At 38.0% G+C, this 14,896-nt stretch overlaps 2 protein-coding genes across 3 annotated transcripts; one reads left to right on the top strand and one right to left on the bottom strand.

Moving 5' to 3' along the window:
- Positions 1-5,115: 5,115 nt before the first annotated feature.
- LOC144997201 (forkhead-associated domain-containing protein / FHA domain-containing protein) lies at positions 5,116-9,681 on the top strand. Of its 2 annotated transcripts, none has more exons than XR_013659730.1 (12): positions 5,116-6,526; positions 6,598-6,732; positions 6,803-6,947; positions 7,029-7,331; positions 7,429-7,681; positions 7,765-7,931; positions 8,020-8,130; positions 8,215-8,266; positions 8,369-8,475; positions 8,551-8,679; positions 8,765-8,849; positions 8,933-9,070. XR_013659730.1 is itself a non-coding variant. In XM_078957053.1 (12 exons), the coding sequence occupies exons 1-12, from the start codon at positions 5,301-5,303 to the stop codon at positions 9,422-9,424; spliced, it is 3,210 nt and encodes a 1,069-aa protein (XP_078813179.1). In that variant the 5' UTR covers positions 5,116-5,300; the 3' UTR covers positions 9,425-9,681. The 2 variants fall into 2 exon arrangements, 1 of the variants encoding a protein (XP_078813179.1); XM_078957053.1 differs by having other exon boundaries at positions 8,760-8,849; positions 8,933-9,681.
- A 2,551-nt stretch (positions 9,682-12,232) lies between these two features.
- Positions 12,233-14,237, bottom strand: U2A' (U2 small nuclear ribonucleoprotein A). The gene is made up of 8 exons (XM_078958348.1): positions 14,071-14,237; positions 13,929-13,969; positions 13,645-13,774; positions 13,345-13,550; positions 13,081-13,254; positions 12,921-12,971; positions 12,668-12,784; positions 12,233-12,442 (listed from the first exon to the last, which is right to left on the bottom strand). The coding sequence occupies exons 1-8, from the start codon at positions 14,150-14,152 to the stop codon at positions 12,437-12,439; spliced, it is 807 nt and encodes a 268-aa protein (XP_078814474.1). The 5' UTR covers positions 14,153-14,237; the 3' UTR covers positions 12,233-12,436.
- Positions 14,238-14,896: the final 659 nt, after the last annotated feature.

Below are 14,896 nucleotides of genomic sequence, written 5' to 3'. Positions count from 1 at the left end.
AAGTGTCAACAATTAAGTTGGTGAGTTCATGAGTGTTTCGAGTTGAAAAGTATATCCCTTTTTGGTGGTAAATTGGTAAACGAGGTTTTTAGAAAATCCAATATTTTCTTGTAAAATGAAAGAGTTTCCAAAGTTGGAATGTGTTAGTAACTTTTATAAACAAATGATAACAATAATTTTGTATGAAAACATAATGTAGGAAAACTGCGATGCACATATGAATCTCGTAAATCAATCTTGTTTTATACTTTTTATGTGAGTTTTATAACCATACTAATGACACTGACGGCCTGTAACAACATTCTTCAAGTGTTGCAGTGTTATGACATTTGTCACCCAGACCTGCCGGTCTAACTATAGCTAGTAGTTTAGGTGCGGGATTGTCAATCCCGTATAGATCTATACACAAGTATCACGCTCTCCCTCCAAGAGATTATGGTATATAATACAGGACTTGAAATGCATACAAAAATGTACGTTGAAGTTTAAATATATCACATTGACTAGTATAAATAGATTTACAATGAAATAACCTTACTTCTTTCGATAGTGTTTCGTTTTTCAAATTGTATAAAATGTAGGATTGACTTGCTAACTATACCCATTATAGTTTTTCAGATAGTATGTTCCATTTCGTAGAAATAACTTAGTGATATAATCGCCCTTGTATACATAAGATGTTTGTATCGATATTCGAAGTTAGAAATTTCATTTATGTTTATAAAACGATACTTTTAACGTGTAATGTACTTGTATTTCCCCCCCTAAAACATGAAAAGAATTGAAAAGTAGGGGTATGAACTCACCCGTTAAGTTTGAAGAGAGGGGCTAGAGTTGAGCAGAGTTTCGATCGCGGATAGTTGCGTCGTCGGGCTCTTCGGGGATCTCTGCAACGTAAATCTTTCGTCGGGGGCTCGAGTGCGGAAACCAAGGCAATAAAATGGTCTCTGGAACAGGGAGAAATGCTGAGAAATTGTGAAGGTGTGCCAAAACTCGAGTTTTATGCCCTCTATTTATAGGGCTGAAGATCCTCGTACGCGGCGCGTACTTCCGGAGTACGCGGGGCGTACTTCGGTTACGCGGGGCGTAATAATGCGTCATGGCTTACGACTCCTGGCTAACTAGGCGTAGCTTGGGCGGGCCGATGGGACTCGACTCTGGGTCTAGTACGCGGGGCGTACTCCCAGAGTACGCGGGGCGTAATCCCTGCTTCCAACTTCTAAATTCCGTAACTTTCGCGTACGAGCTCCGTTTTTCGCGTTCTTTATATCCACGCGTAGGTGAGATTATGCTCTACAACTTTCATTTAGACTCCGTCGGCTAGTTTTGACTTTATTTTTAAATGATATAATTTTAATAGGCCGGGCCTCCTAAAGTTCGTTAAAATTTCATAGGTTCTTTATTCGACGTCGGTTTTCGTTTGTCTTTTGATTGTTTTATTACCACCGAGGAGATCTTCAACTTCCGTTTAGGTGGCGATAGCTAAATAACACTCGATCTTTAATCCGAGTTTTTAGCCCTCTACTACTGTTACGAAACTTTGAAAATCCGTAACTTCTTCATACGAGGTCCAATTTGGGCAATCTTTTTATGCACGCTCATCTTTCAACGAGATCTACGACTTTTGTTTAGATACTTTAAGGCTAAAATGTATTTTATTGAGATTCCACTTTTTACGTCAAATTATGTTTTAACGTCGTGTCGTAATTATACGAGTGGTTATAATTTCTTCAATATAACTCGGTTTTGAGTGTTCTTTATGTTTTTGGAAACCTGGGCATGATATCTAATATTCGATGCATCCCAACTTAGATACCTGAACACTTTATTTTCGAGGTTAATTTCGTTGTTTTTAGCTTTCGAGTGTTTACAATGCTTTTGGGAAAAATAGGGTTGTCACATATGCCATTTGCATACCTTGGATATTTGGTTAGTAGTTAAGGGATGGGTTTTATCGAAGAAGGTTACTTAGGGTGCAGTAATTGTAGCATGCCTTGGAGGGACTCGGTATGTCTCGCTAGTTCGGAGCCGTATAAGTTTTAGAAATGGACTGGTTAGATCCCTAGCTATGATAAGCATGGGATTACCCATCAGATTACTTATGGAATGGTAGCAAGGATTTGGAATTCTATTCATTGAGCAGCTAGGTGTGAGCAGGATCGAAGTGGGGGAGAATCCTCCGAATGTACAAGGGTAAGAGCACGCAAATCCAGAACGAGTACGTGATTTCTGAGAAGGAAGAGAGGTAGTTCAGCGTTTGATGGATTGAGTAGTTCAGGGTTGGGAGTTTGAGAAACTCCTCATCAGTCCGTGCGTGTAAATAGTAATGGTGAGTATGTGGTTCGGATTCAAGTTGAAGGGTCGCCTGTAGGAGTCGTGTGAGTCGGAATGAAGATCTTGAGGTCAGATAGCATGGGATGCTTTCGTGTTAGCAGTTAGTGGCAGAAGCAGAATGTAGAGCATGGAAGAGTGGCGGGAGAGCCTCAGCTTTCTTCAGCAACAGTCAGTGGTGGAAAGTGATGTAAGACTATGAGGCAGCTGTAGCATTCACTAGCAGTCAGTGGTGGGAAGTGTTGTCAAACTACGGGGCAGCCGTAGCATTCACTAGCAGACGACGATAAAAGGTGATGTAAGACTACGGGTAAGCCGTAACATTCCGTAGTAGCTTCGTTGGCGGAGTCGGGGCGAGGCCCTTATCTCCTAGCATTCAGATAGGGATCAGGAATGGGTAATGGATGAGAATGGTAAGGAGTTTGCCTGTATAGCCCTTAAGAGGTGAGACCTTGGGAGAGGTCGCTCTAGGATATAGTCGGGTGAGACCCGTGGGCGAGGCCCGTATGAGAATAACAATATATGTGAGACCTGAGAGCAGGGTTGCTCAGTAGTATGGTTGGGTGAGACCCGTGGGCGAGGCCCGTGAATTTTAACAACACAGGTGGGACCTGGTAAGGATCTTAATGTTTAGTCAGGGGATCGGGGATCCCAGGAAATTGTAGTGCCAGCATGGTAGAATGGATTGAGCAGTATAGGTGATTGAAGTTTCTTCGAATGTCGCTGGGAGCGATTAGTGGTTGTGTTGGGTCAGCGATCGGTGGGAGTCGGTAATCCAGATATTGATAGGTTGGTAGGGACCAAGGTGGTCTCAGTTCATCCGGAAGCCCGATAAGGAATAGCAGAATTTCCAGTCAATAGCAGTGCGAGTATGCAGTGTATGGTGGAATTCAATTAGTTGATCGCGGGGGGTGCTCGACACCAAATGATAGTAGAAAGAATGCCCAGTGGATACTGGCAACGATGACCCGTACTGGGAGTAGCGGGAGTAATAGATTGGGTGAGGAAAGGGTCTTCACAGTGGTAGAGGGGATAGATGGTTATGGAGCATTGCCTTGGGGAGGCAAGGAAATCGCGCAAGGAAAGAAAGGGTGAACCCCTATGGGGTCAGTGCAGTATTTAGAGATTACCAGAAAGATTGTCGGTTGAGTAAGTTGTGTTTCCAGGATGTTCAGGGTCAGGATGCACCCGAGATTATTATCTGTAAGGATTGACGTTAGTCTGAATGACTGAGCGGAAGGCCAGCGAAGGTAGGCAACTGGTGTTAGAATGAATGGTGGGGTATTGGAGGCAGATCGCAGGCGGTGGATCATAGCAAACTTCGAGGATGAAGTTTAGTTTAAGTGGGGGGAGAGTTGTAACACCCAAAGTTTGGAAGGCCAAGAAAAGAAAGAAAACCTTAATTTTAAGGGAGACTCGACGAGTCCAAGGATGAACTCGGCGAGTCCGAGTGGGATCCGGGTCGAGGAGTAAGTGACCGACTCGGCGAGTCGGCCAAGGGGACTCGGCGAGTCTGGTCTGTGCGAGGAAAACCCTAAAATCGGGACTTGGAGCCTATTTAAACGTCTCATTCTCTCCCCTAGGGTTCCTTTACTGCCCCTTTCACCCAGAACATCGAACCCTAAGCCCCATTGTTGCTCATTCAAGCTTCCAAACCATTTGTGGGGTGATTTGAAGGAAGAAGAAGAAGGGGAATCATTGAAGCTTCAAGGATTGGCCTTGGATCCGAAGATTGGAGAAGTTTTCTGAGTTATTGAAGGTATTAATTCGTTCTATCCTTTAGATCTAGTATGGTTGTGAGTTTTGGGGGTTTTCTAGCCATGATTAGTTACCTCTTTTGAGTTAGAAGCTAGATCTGAGGTTGCTACTTCATATCTAAGCTCATTATGGTCTTGAGAAGCATAAAGTAGCATCCCTTGAGTTGATTATGGAGCCTCTTTGCCTTAAACCCTAGTTTATGGTGTATTTTGCTTAGATCTCCTTCTTTACACGTAAAGTTTGCAAATTTACGTGAGAAATAGGCTTGGGAAGGATAGATCTACAGTTTGGAGTCCATGCATGACTCAAAATCCCTCTGCATGTAAAGGGATTTGAATGGACTCGGCGAGTAGCATGAAGGTGATGAGCAACTCGACGAGTGGGATGAACAGCTCGTCGAGTCAGATGAAGATTGCCTTGTACTCGGCGAGTCTGTTCTTGGACTCGGCGATTCAGGTTGCGAAACCCCAAACCCTTCGAGTTGAGACTCGAATCAGTGAGTCGGGTGGAGACTTAGTGAGTTGGACAGGTCAGGACTTAGAAATCGGTAGACTCGGCGAGTCGAGACGCGAAAGGAAGGATTCTGAATATATGAACTCGGCGAATCAGTAGGATGACTCGGCGAGTAGGGTTGACCTGGAAGGTTGACCTTGACCAAGACTTTGACTTGGACCAGGGTTGACTTGGTTGTCTTTCGGGGGTCAGTTAGGCTCAGTATTGCTTTGATATTGTTAGTTCGGGGAGCAAGGGGAGCAGGACAAGTGAGGAGTGATGATGAAATCTTTTTTTTTATTTTTTATTTAATAGAAATTGATCTTTTTTTCAAAGTTGATGTACTTTTTTTTAATAGAAATGTCAAAAAGTCTATTTCGGCCGTCTTTTAAGCCCACTATAAATTCTAAGACAATCTACTTCGGCCTAACTCTAAGCCCACTATAAATTCTAAGCCCATCTACTTTGGCCCAATTCTAACCATCTAAATTCTAACGTGACAAGTGAGGAGTGATGATGAAATCGGAGGGAAAAGCCATTCGAAGGGTTGAAAAATTGGCGGTTTACACGTTAAACAATACAGCTTCACAATTTATTCCATTATCTTTCCTCCCTAAGTTTTCTCTATCTTAATAGGTGATTTTTTCTATAATTTTGAAATTTTGATACACGTTCATTCAGACTTTAAACCAGGGTTTTGATTCTACTATGGGAGTAGTATGAGAAATTCAGATCATTTTCTTGAGAACAACAGCAAAAGACTTCGTTCGGATCTCCATTTATCCAATTCGCTGCTTTCCGTAGTCAATAAACCCAAACCCACCATCTCCAGTTCAGCATCTATACACATAAACACTTTTGGTATACCGCTAGTATCGAAAACTACAGGTTCATCAGTTGATTTAATTCATCTCCAGCCGACCCAACTTTACACGATCGGCAGGGATCGTCGCCTCTGTGATTTTTCTTTGGATCACCGGCAAGTAAGTAAGCAACACTGTCAAATTTACTTTGATGCATACAATAAGAAAGTATTTGTTGTAGATGGAGTTTCATTTTTAAGTTCCGAAGAGTTTTCTAAAGTTAGGGTTTCTCTAAATGGGGTTTTCGTCGACGGTGCTAGAGTTGGAAATGGAGAAATTAAAGAAGTCAGCGCCGGCAGTGTGATTTCATTTATTTGTGCAAATGAAGGTGTTTGTAACAGTATCCGTATTGGGTTCTCGGTTGAAAGAATTATTTTCATGGAGGAAGTCATCCATGGAAATTCATCCAACTCCAGGGACGATTTGTTTCCTGAGATTTTTACAGGTGATAGTAAACTTGCTAATGCGGGTCTTCTTTCGAGCAAGTGTAGAGAGATACTCTCTAGTGATGATCCTCTGTTGTATATTAGAGAATGTTTCCCCAACCCTTTCAAGTTAAGGGCTAAACACGTTAGTAGAAATAGAGTTAAAAGAAATTCATGCATTACTCCGGCTAACTTTCTATCACATCCTTCTTGTGTTGCACATGAGGTCTATCCTTGCGAGGGCTTAAACATTAATGATAATAAGACAACTTGTTTGTCTAAAGTCGAACATTTGATTCTAGATACATCCTGTAGAAACAGCTTTATAGCTTCAGAGATGAATGTTGAGCTACAACATTGTGGTGTTAATGGTGGGGAGTTACAACAACCAGTAAATGCCCGATTCCCTTTAGGGGAATGCATTTCTAACAATAAACCTAGTGACATCTATACTTGTGAAGAGAATATTATTCAATCTGAGCAGAAGAAGAAAGGTGTTTGTGCTCCTCCGCCAGGGAATAAATTCTACTTAAACCGCCTTCATTTTATGGGTGATGATCAATTAAGTGAGGTTAACGTCACATTACCAGAGCTTCTTCATCCTGTTGAAACCCTTGAACGTGTTTTCATTGCAACATTCACAAGTGATTTATCATGGTAAGTCCTAAAGTTCTTGAAACTCTTGTTATATTTTTTAATGTATACATGTTCTCATTTTATCTTTGTAGGTTTTTATCTTACTGTGAGATTCCTGCCCAGCTGCCAATTTCAATTGCATGCCATAATTCCGGGAGGTGTTGGAGTTCAAGCCCTGACAAAAGAACCCTCAAACCTTACTCCGATTTTCCAAACTTAGTTGTTATGTAAGTCAATGACTTCTTGACCATGATTGTTGACCAACTATTATGTAACATAGTTCTTTTCTGATATCAGATACCCTCAATTTCCCGAGGTTATATCCTTCAGTAAAGACCGAAAGAAATTCGGCATCGCTTGTCATCATCCTAAATTATTTGTTCTACAGAGAGATGATAGTATGCGTGTCATCATCACTTCTGCCAATCTCGTGGCCAAACAGGTGACTTTCTTACAGAAATTACATAATTACCCTCACTACGATTTTCATGGAACAGAGTTTTCTATTTTCTTTATGGTGCAGTGGCTACGAGTGACAAATACTGTTTGGTGGCAAGATTTCCCTCGTGGGAATGCGCCTGATTATAAATCTCTCTTTTGTCAATCATCTTCTGAAGAAGTGAATCAAGATTCAAAATCCGATTTTGCTGCTCAACTTGCTGGATTCATGGCAACTTTGTTAGTTGGTGCTCCTGATCAAGCCCAATGGATATTGGAATTAGGTAAGTTTGATTTCAGCAATGCTGCTGGACATTTGGTTGCATCTGTACCTGGGATTTATTCCCCAAAGCATCCGCTCATATCTGAATCCCTTTATTATTTAACTGTAAGTAGTTATTACATGTATTTGTATTAACAGAGGTGTGGCAACTGGCATTCTCTTACTAAGTTTGTATATATATATATATATATATTTATTTCAGGGTGATTATTGTATGCCAAGAACTCTAAGATGCATGTTACTTGGTTCTGTTGAAGCTTCTGTTGTTGGTATTAGCCACCTTTATCGAACATCAGCAGATTCAAATGGAACATTGCTAAAAAAGTTGGCTAGTGCCCTTCAAAAGCGCCATGTCAGCGCATATGGTATGGTGGAAGTGGTTTTAAGGAGAAACGTGAATGTAGCAGCTGATTCAAATGCTGTAAGTGTTGCTGTATCTGAGTCGGATAAGGGAGGTAGGTTTTGTTGTGTCTCTCCATGTCTCTATTTATAGTTATCATTCAGTTTGTGATAAACTTTATTTGACTTGTTGTTGTAGGTTGTATTCAAATCGGGTTTTTACCTAGAGATGTTGCAAAATGGGTCGCTCCGTTATCGGATGCGGGCTGGTTTGCCTTTTCTTCATATGTTTATCCAAAACAAGTGCTTGCATGTGCTTTGGAAGGGAGCTATAATAAAGTAGATTTGATTCTATATGTGTATCAGGTATGTTTGTTTTTACTTTTATCAATCAACTGCACAACATATACTGTTAATATGATTCAATGGTTTTGATGTTTGGTTCATTGTGCAGGGTCCTAAGTTTCTAAATATATCAAATATAGAATCACCAGCTCTTGCTTCTGCAATATGCTCTCTTGTTGCATCAATTCAGAGGTGTTCTGGTCTGTGGCGACTTCATGAGGTAAATGACCAAAATACCCTTTTACAGAAGCAGATGATATGAACAAAAACGAACATACATAATCTTTATTATGTGTTATTGTAGATTTTGGGTCACTACAAATGGCCTGAGCACTGCGAGACTGACTTTACTTTTGGTGAGTATATCAAAAACCTGAAATTTCATTTATAATTTATAGTTTTTGATTTTGGCATTGTTATCCCTCCGTTTATCTGTGAATTTTATGATATTGTAAAAGGTGCTTCATCGGTGGGGTCCATCAATGCGCAATTTTTAGCAGCATTTTCAGCTGCAATTGGAAAGCGGTCTTTGCGTTTATCTGAAACCGAAGAAACGGATCCTGATGTAAGTATTAATGATATTTCAAACAGCTGACGTGGGATTTTATTTTATATCAGAAGTGTTTCCATAATGTTTCAGTGGGGCTGTTGGAGTGCTAGTCAAGAGTTGAGAAATCCATCTATCAGAATCATTTTTCCCACTATTGAGAGGGTAAAAATGTCAAGTTGTGGACTTTTGGCTTCAAAATACATCCTGTGTTTCACACAAGTAAGATCACTAGCTGAATTTTGATGATGCATGTTTGTTATAAATCTATGTATTGAATTACTAATTTTGTTGTTGAACAGAAAAGTTGGGACAGGTTGAGACATTTGGGTATACTTGACGATGCGGTTCCTGATCATGTTGATAGAGTCGGGCATCCGATGCATGTTAAGGTAATTTAAATAGCAACTCTAAGCATTTGTTAATGTTAAGGCGTTAATCTTTTTACCTATTTGCCCTTGACTGTGGTAAGCAGGTAGGAAGGAGACGATTCCACACGAAGGGTTGTTCATTTGGTTGGGTTTATTCGGGTTCACACAATTTTAGTGCAGCCGCTTGGGGTCGTCCACTTCAGAGTTCACATGATGATTCGGGATTGAGAAATAAATCCGTATTAGGGTCCAGACTCCATATCTGTAACTACGAATTTGGTATCGTTTTCATTGTGCCCCCACCATCACAATCAGAATTAGAATCGGACAATAATAAGTTTGAAAAAAACTTGGATGATATCACTTTGCCATTTGCTGTACCAGCCCCGAGATACAGATCCATGGATACACCTGCAACAAAGCTTGCCATGAGCAAGGCGTATGCGGAGCTTTGTAAACAGGAACGACAGAAAATCATAGAGACTCTAGATACCGAAGAAGAGATAGAAGATGAGGAGGAGGAGGAAATCCCGAATGTTGTTATTGAGGAGAAGGACGATGATAAGGCGTATGCCGATAAGCTTTGGTGTTCGTAGTGAATCCAAGCTTTTGGCCATGTCACCGATATTAGATCAACAGGTACTGAAGCTAATTTCGGAAAGATGGAGTGTGGTTGAGTCTGGTCTCGCAGTTGTTTCCTGTGTTATTGGAGAGGGTCGGATTTGAACGTCAAGTGAGGTAGCCGCTGTGATGATTCTTCATTTTTTTTCTTCGCAAAATGTGTTTGAGAACTGTATTGTTAATAAATGAATTGAATAATATGTTCTTGAAAATGTAATTAAGTTTGTTATTATTATATTGCCAACCCAAGAAACTTAATATATTTTTACTTTAGTAAAATCTATCCAAGTTCTACCAAAGGACCTTTGGCTAAATGAGTTGAAAAATATATATTTATTTCCAAATGATTAAGTATTTAAGTACATACTACTAAAGTTAATCCCTTTTTCAACCCAAAATTTTCTCATACATTTTCAAAATTTGCCATTGTCTCTAATCTTAATACAAAATTACATAAAATTCGCTTTTTACCGACATATAACTGTCTTATAAGTTCATTAAGTTTGTTGGATTTTTTAAATATGCATTACTTTTTTCAAAACAATAAGCATACATCCCATACTGCTTTAAGTATCTATATCTTGTCCATCAAAAACCACTTTAACCTTCAATCATTTGGTGGTTGATAAACATTTCATTTTTCCTATACCTATCATTGGACCACATGCCTACATAGAATTTAGTTTATGTTAAAATGTTAAAATCATTTTAGACCGTTCAGCTTAAAAAATATATGACTAACGATTTAATTGACCATCAAAGTTATAAAAATATCACCATTTGGTCACTAAGATCTAAACTTGCTAATTAAGTTCTTAAACTTCCCATTTCGTCACTTTTCGACTTGGCCCTGTTGTGACGTCTAACATTGATGGAATTTATGTTTATAACACTCTATCTCCTTTCTTTGTGTCATCTATCGTTTCCCTTTCTCTCGTCGAAGGAGGCTTCACTGTCGTCCTTTCTTTCATCTCTTCTCTTGTTGAAGAAGAATTCGGATGACATCTTCTTCTAAGCAAAAGTAAAACACCTATCTCCATTGCATTTGCTTTTTCCTAAAAATTGGTTCTCGGAATTTGTTTGCCTTTCGGTTTCTAATTGGTGGAAGAATAAACCAGATACAGTAGGATCACTGTTTACCTTCACTCAGAAGTGGATGTCATCTGAAACCTTCTTCAACGAGAGGATAGGAAACGAGAGAAAGGTAGTTGGCAAAGCCTTCAACAATATGTGATGATATGAGAGAAAAAGTGATGATAGAGTACATAAAGAGAGGAGATAGAGGGTTATAAACCTAAACCCCCTCAAGGTTAGACATCACATCAGTGCCAAATCGACCCACGTGGCAAATGGCAAACGATTGAAACTTGTTCAAGTGGCTAAGTAGTAACGAAATGGGAAGTTTAAGAGTTTACTTAGCACGATTAAATCTTTAGTGACCAAATAATGAGTTTCTGTAACTTCGATCATCAATTAAGTCATTAATCCAAAAATATATAAGAACGGTCAACAAATGTCAAATTAGTTATCACTCCAAATATTACCATAAAATTCTCGTAAATCTTTATGCACCAATGTAAACTTCTCTAGTGTAGTTTGACTTACTTAATCGCATTGGGGTTGGGGTGTCTTTTTATAAAATTTGATGACGTTAAATTAGTTAACATTTTAGATGAATGTTGTGCAAAATGATTTGATTTATGGTTTCTTTGGCTTGATTTCCTTAAGTCGAAATTCTTTTAGGTCCAAATCGAAACCAAACCAACCAAATCCAAGGTAACCCGAACCAAGCAAAAAAACCAAATTACAATTCCGTATCTAAAGTTTCAAAAATCAAACATAAATATCCAAACGAAACATAACAGAAAATGGGAAAGATGATTTAAAGAAGGAAACTTTTGGGATTTTGCAATTAGAAAGTAGATGTGTTCGTAAAATATAAAGTACTATAATACTTGATTAATATAAAATTATAAATCAAATTTGATAATTCAGCATACAGTAACTCAAACCTTAAACCAAATTCATAATTTTGTAATTTTGTAATTTTGGTTTATTCTGAACTGAAACCAAACCGAAAACCGAATTTGAAATTTGGCTTGTTCATTGTTCAATTTAGTTTGGTTTGCTAAGTCTTAATAGTTTCAAAAAAGTCGTGTGCCGCATGCGTGTTTATTCTTGGTTGGGTAAACTACCATTAATTTTCATAGCCATTGACCATGATTACATAAAAAATACAATAAAGCTACATTAAGTAATTATTATATACAAAAACGAACAACTTGCGCTACAATAATTGCATAAGAGTTTGTCATCATCAATTTGCGTCATCTATTCCTTCCATAATTTCTTAGGTAACAAAAATAATCGCAAATGCTATCATCATTTCTAAGAGCCTCAACACCCCTTCGAGCATCACATTATGACATATGCCATCTTTATATGATTAATTGTGAAGATGCGAATTAGATCACTTAAAAGTTGAAGAGGATGCAGATAAAAATGATGTTGGTATGGTTCAAAACAACCAAAACAACATATATCTATAACGAATAAACCCTTTGATTTTCTAAAACACCCTTCAAAACAAGTCGTTTATAAAAGTCAATTTATATAAATTCTAAAAAACCAGATTTAGCCAAAAAAAAAAACACAATAAAATAAATTCCAGACAATCAAAAAAACTGTTCTATGGTTAAGAAGACATGTTTCAAAACCAAATACGAATCCATTTTTACCTCGGAATACTTCATTTCAGCTTACAAAAAAAACCAAGTCAAATGCTAGTTTAAACTAATAAGCATATAAGAGATATGATGGAACTTTTTTGTAAGTTTTGATTTTACAACACTCACTTGACTTCACTTCATGGCTAAACATTTTTTGGGCAATTTGGGCAGAGGGTGAACCACTATCACTATGTATGATGGATCTTCCCAACTTCTAGCTACTGTGCCATCTACAACCCCATTCATCACAAATACCACTCATTCCTGAATCATTTTATAAAACACATCGTAAATATTTTTATATATAGGTAGCAAAATGGGTCAGGTCAATGCTCCCTTTTTTTTTAATTCCAAAAAGAAATGACATTAAATAATTGTAACCACTTGTCTGGGGAAACTGTAGAAACCATTTAACCCAATTTCTTTTGAAAAAAAGATGAAGAAGTTATAATGTCTTAATTACTACAGACAAATAGTTTAAATTAATACCTGCTCCATGTCTGCTGGACCATCGTTTTCCTTTGAAGCATCATGATCATCTGTGGGATTCTTTTTGTTGACATTCCCAAGATTAAGATCTGCTGGAACTTGTCCAGATTGTAAAGCCTGTTCCACACATCAACATAGTATTATTAATATTATTATAGCAAGAAATCAAGAGGAACCCATATTTTAAATTTAAACAAAATATCATAAACACCCTTCACTTCACATATCAGTTTAACATTAAGGAAAACATTACCTTTTCAAGTCTTGCTACTTCTTCAAGAGTTTGAGAATTGACAATTGCAGCCTGCATGTATAAAAATAGATAAAGTTTTACCAATTTGCCTTTTTTTTTTCTTTTTCATTTCCCCAAGTCCCCATGTGTGCATATGTGTATAGCAAAAACGTGAAGATACCTTTATAGCTATAATTTGCTCTGGTGTAGGGCCCACTGGTTTAGATGGCTCCTCTTCTTTAGACTCCTCATGGGCACTTGGAACCTCACCAGGTACAAATGTCTTCACAGATTCCTTTTTAGCCTCCTCTTCAGCTTCTTCTGATGCAAATAAACTGGCTGCTTCAATTCGCTCCTATCATCAACAATACAATATCACATAAAAGAAATTTTTTCAAATTGGAACACGACAATTGAGCTGAATGGCAGAAATAAATCAACTAACCTTTTGTTTCACTTTCTTGAAATCAAGCAAACGCAATGCCTTCAATTTGTGAATGACATACAGGCGATAATTGGGTTTCTTTGTGATGTTATTGTCCAGCAAGCTCAGGTACTGTAGCTTTGGGAGTGACGCAAGTGGATCAATCTCAACCAAATTAACAAGTCGATTGTTAGTAAGAACCAAAGAGTGCAGTTTTGGCAAGAACTCTGTAAATTCAAACATCATATTGTTATAGAAAAGTCACAAATAAACTTGCAAACCAAAATTCATAACAGAAGGAAACAATAACCATTGTGATACCTCCAACGTTAGGGTTAATACGCGTAATCCTGTTGTTATTAAGAAACAACGTTCCAAGTCGATTTAAATTGGGGAAATTTTCGAGTTTAACAATCTCATTGTCAGACAAATCAATGGCGTCAAATTGGTCCTGTTTATAAGAGAAACCATCAATTGCATCATCAAATAACGAAGAGTAATAATGAAATATAACCCTAAAAAATACGCAGGTCGCGCGTTCATCGGCTCCTTTAGTACTCATTAGCACTTCCAAAACCTAGAAATCTGGAAACAAATATACTAACCTCAGTAGCACCCAAGTTCTCTATAACAGCAATCTTGTTCCCTGTTGAAAAAACCAAAAACAAAAATACAAAGAAACTTGATACGAATCAAAAACTAGGTTTAAATGAAAACTGAAACCATTGAGAGAAGAGAAAGAGTAACCTCTGAGATCTAATTCACGTTCGCGGAGAGCATTGAAAAAGTGAGGGCTTTTCCATATTAAATCCGCCGTAAGTCTCACCATTCTCGTTCTGCTTCTTCGTTTTCGTTTGACAAACAGCAGCCGGTGGCTAAAACCCCAAAAAAACCAAAGCAGTGAGACAGAATATGGAAGACTTTATTACCATTATACCCTCAAGGTTTTTATATTTCCTAGAGCAATTTATAAATTTTATTTGTCCATTGTTTACTAATCTTATGGGTGTGGGTGAAACTCGAAAAATCGATATCAAATCAAAACTTGAATTTAAATGGTCTTTGGTTTAGAATGTTTTTTGAATTAAAATAAGAAAAAATGACAAGTTAACTTAATAATGTTTTTTAAATTTGTTCAATCAATCTCTTAATTTTTTTTTCGTTTTTATGAGGTAATATAGTTGTTTTTGTTGACTCTAATTGGGTTTTTTTTAACAAACGAAGGGGTAAGCCGGTGATTTCTTTGCCATCTAGCGTACATGTATACTTTTACACCCTGCTCTCGAGTTTAACTTAAAGAGAGAAAAGAAAGGAAATGGGAGGAAATGAATGGAAAGTAAGAGAGAATGGTGCTCCCGAGGTTTATTAAAGGAAGGAAGTGGAAGGAAATTGAAGGAAAACTTTATCTCCTAACTTTCCTCCCGATTTGGGAGGATTTGAAAAGAAAGAACAAAATGTTTAACTTTCCTTCCATTTCTCTCCAACTCGGAAGCACAAATGACAGTTTCTTTTTCCTTTCTTTTCTCTTCTTTTCTCTCCTTACTTTCTTTTCTCTTCTCTTCTTTTCTTTGCT

Source organism: Lactuca saligna, chromosome 5, assembly GCF_052625555.1.
Source record: "Lactuca saligna cultivar CGN05327 chromosome 5, ASM5262555v1, whole genome shotgun sequence".
Classification (NCBI taxonomy): domain Eukaryota; kingdom Viridiplantae; phylum Streptophyta; class Magnoliopsida; order Asterales; family Asteraceae; genus Lactuca; species Lactuca saligna.
Note: the sequence above shows the minus strand (reverse complement) of the source record. Positions and strands in the feature narration are given on the sequence as shown.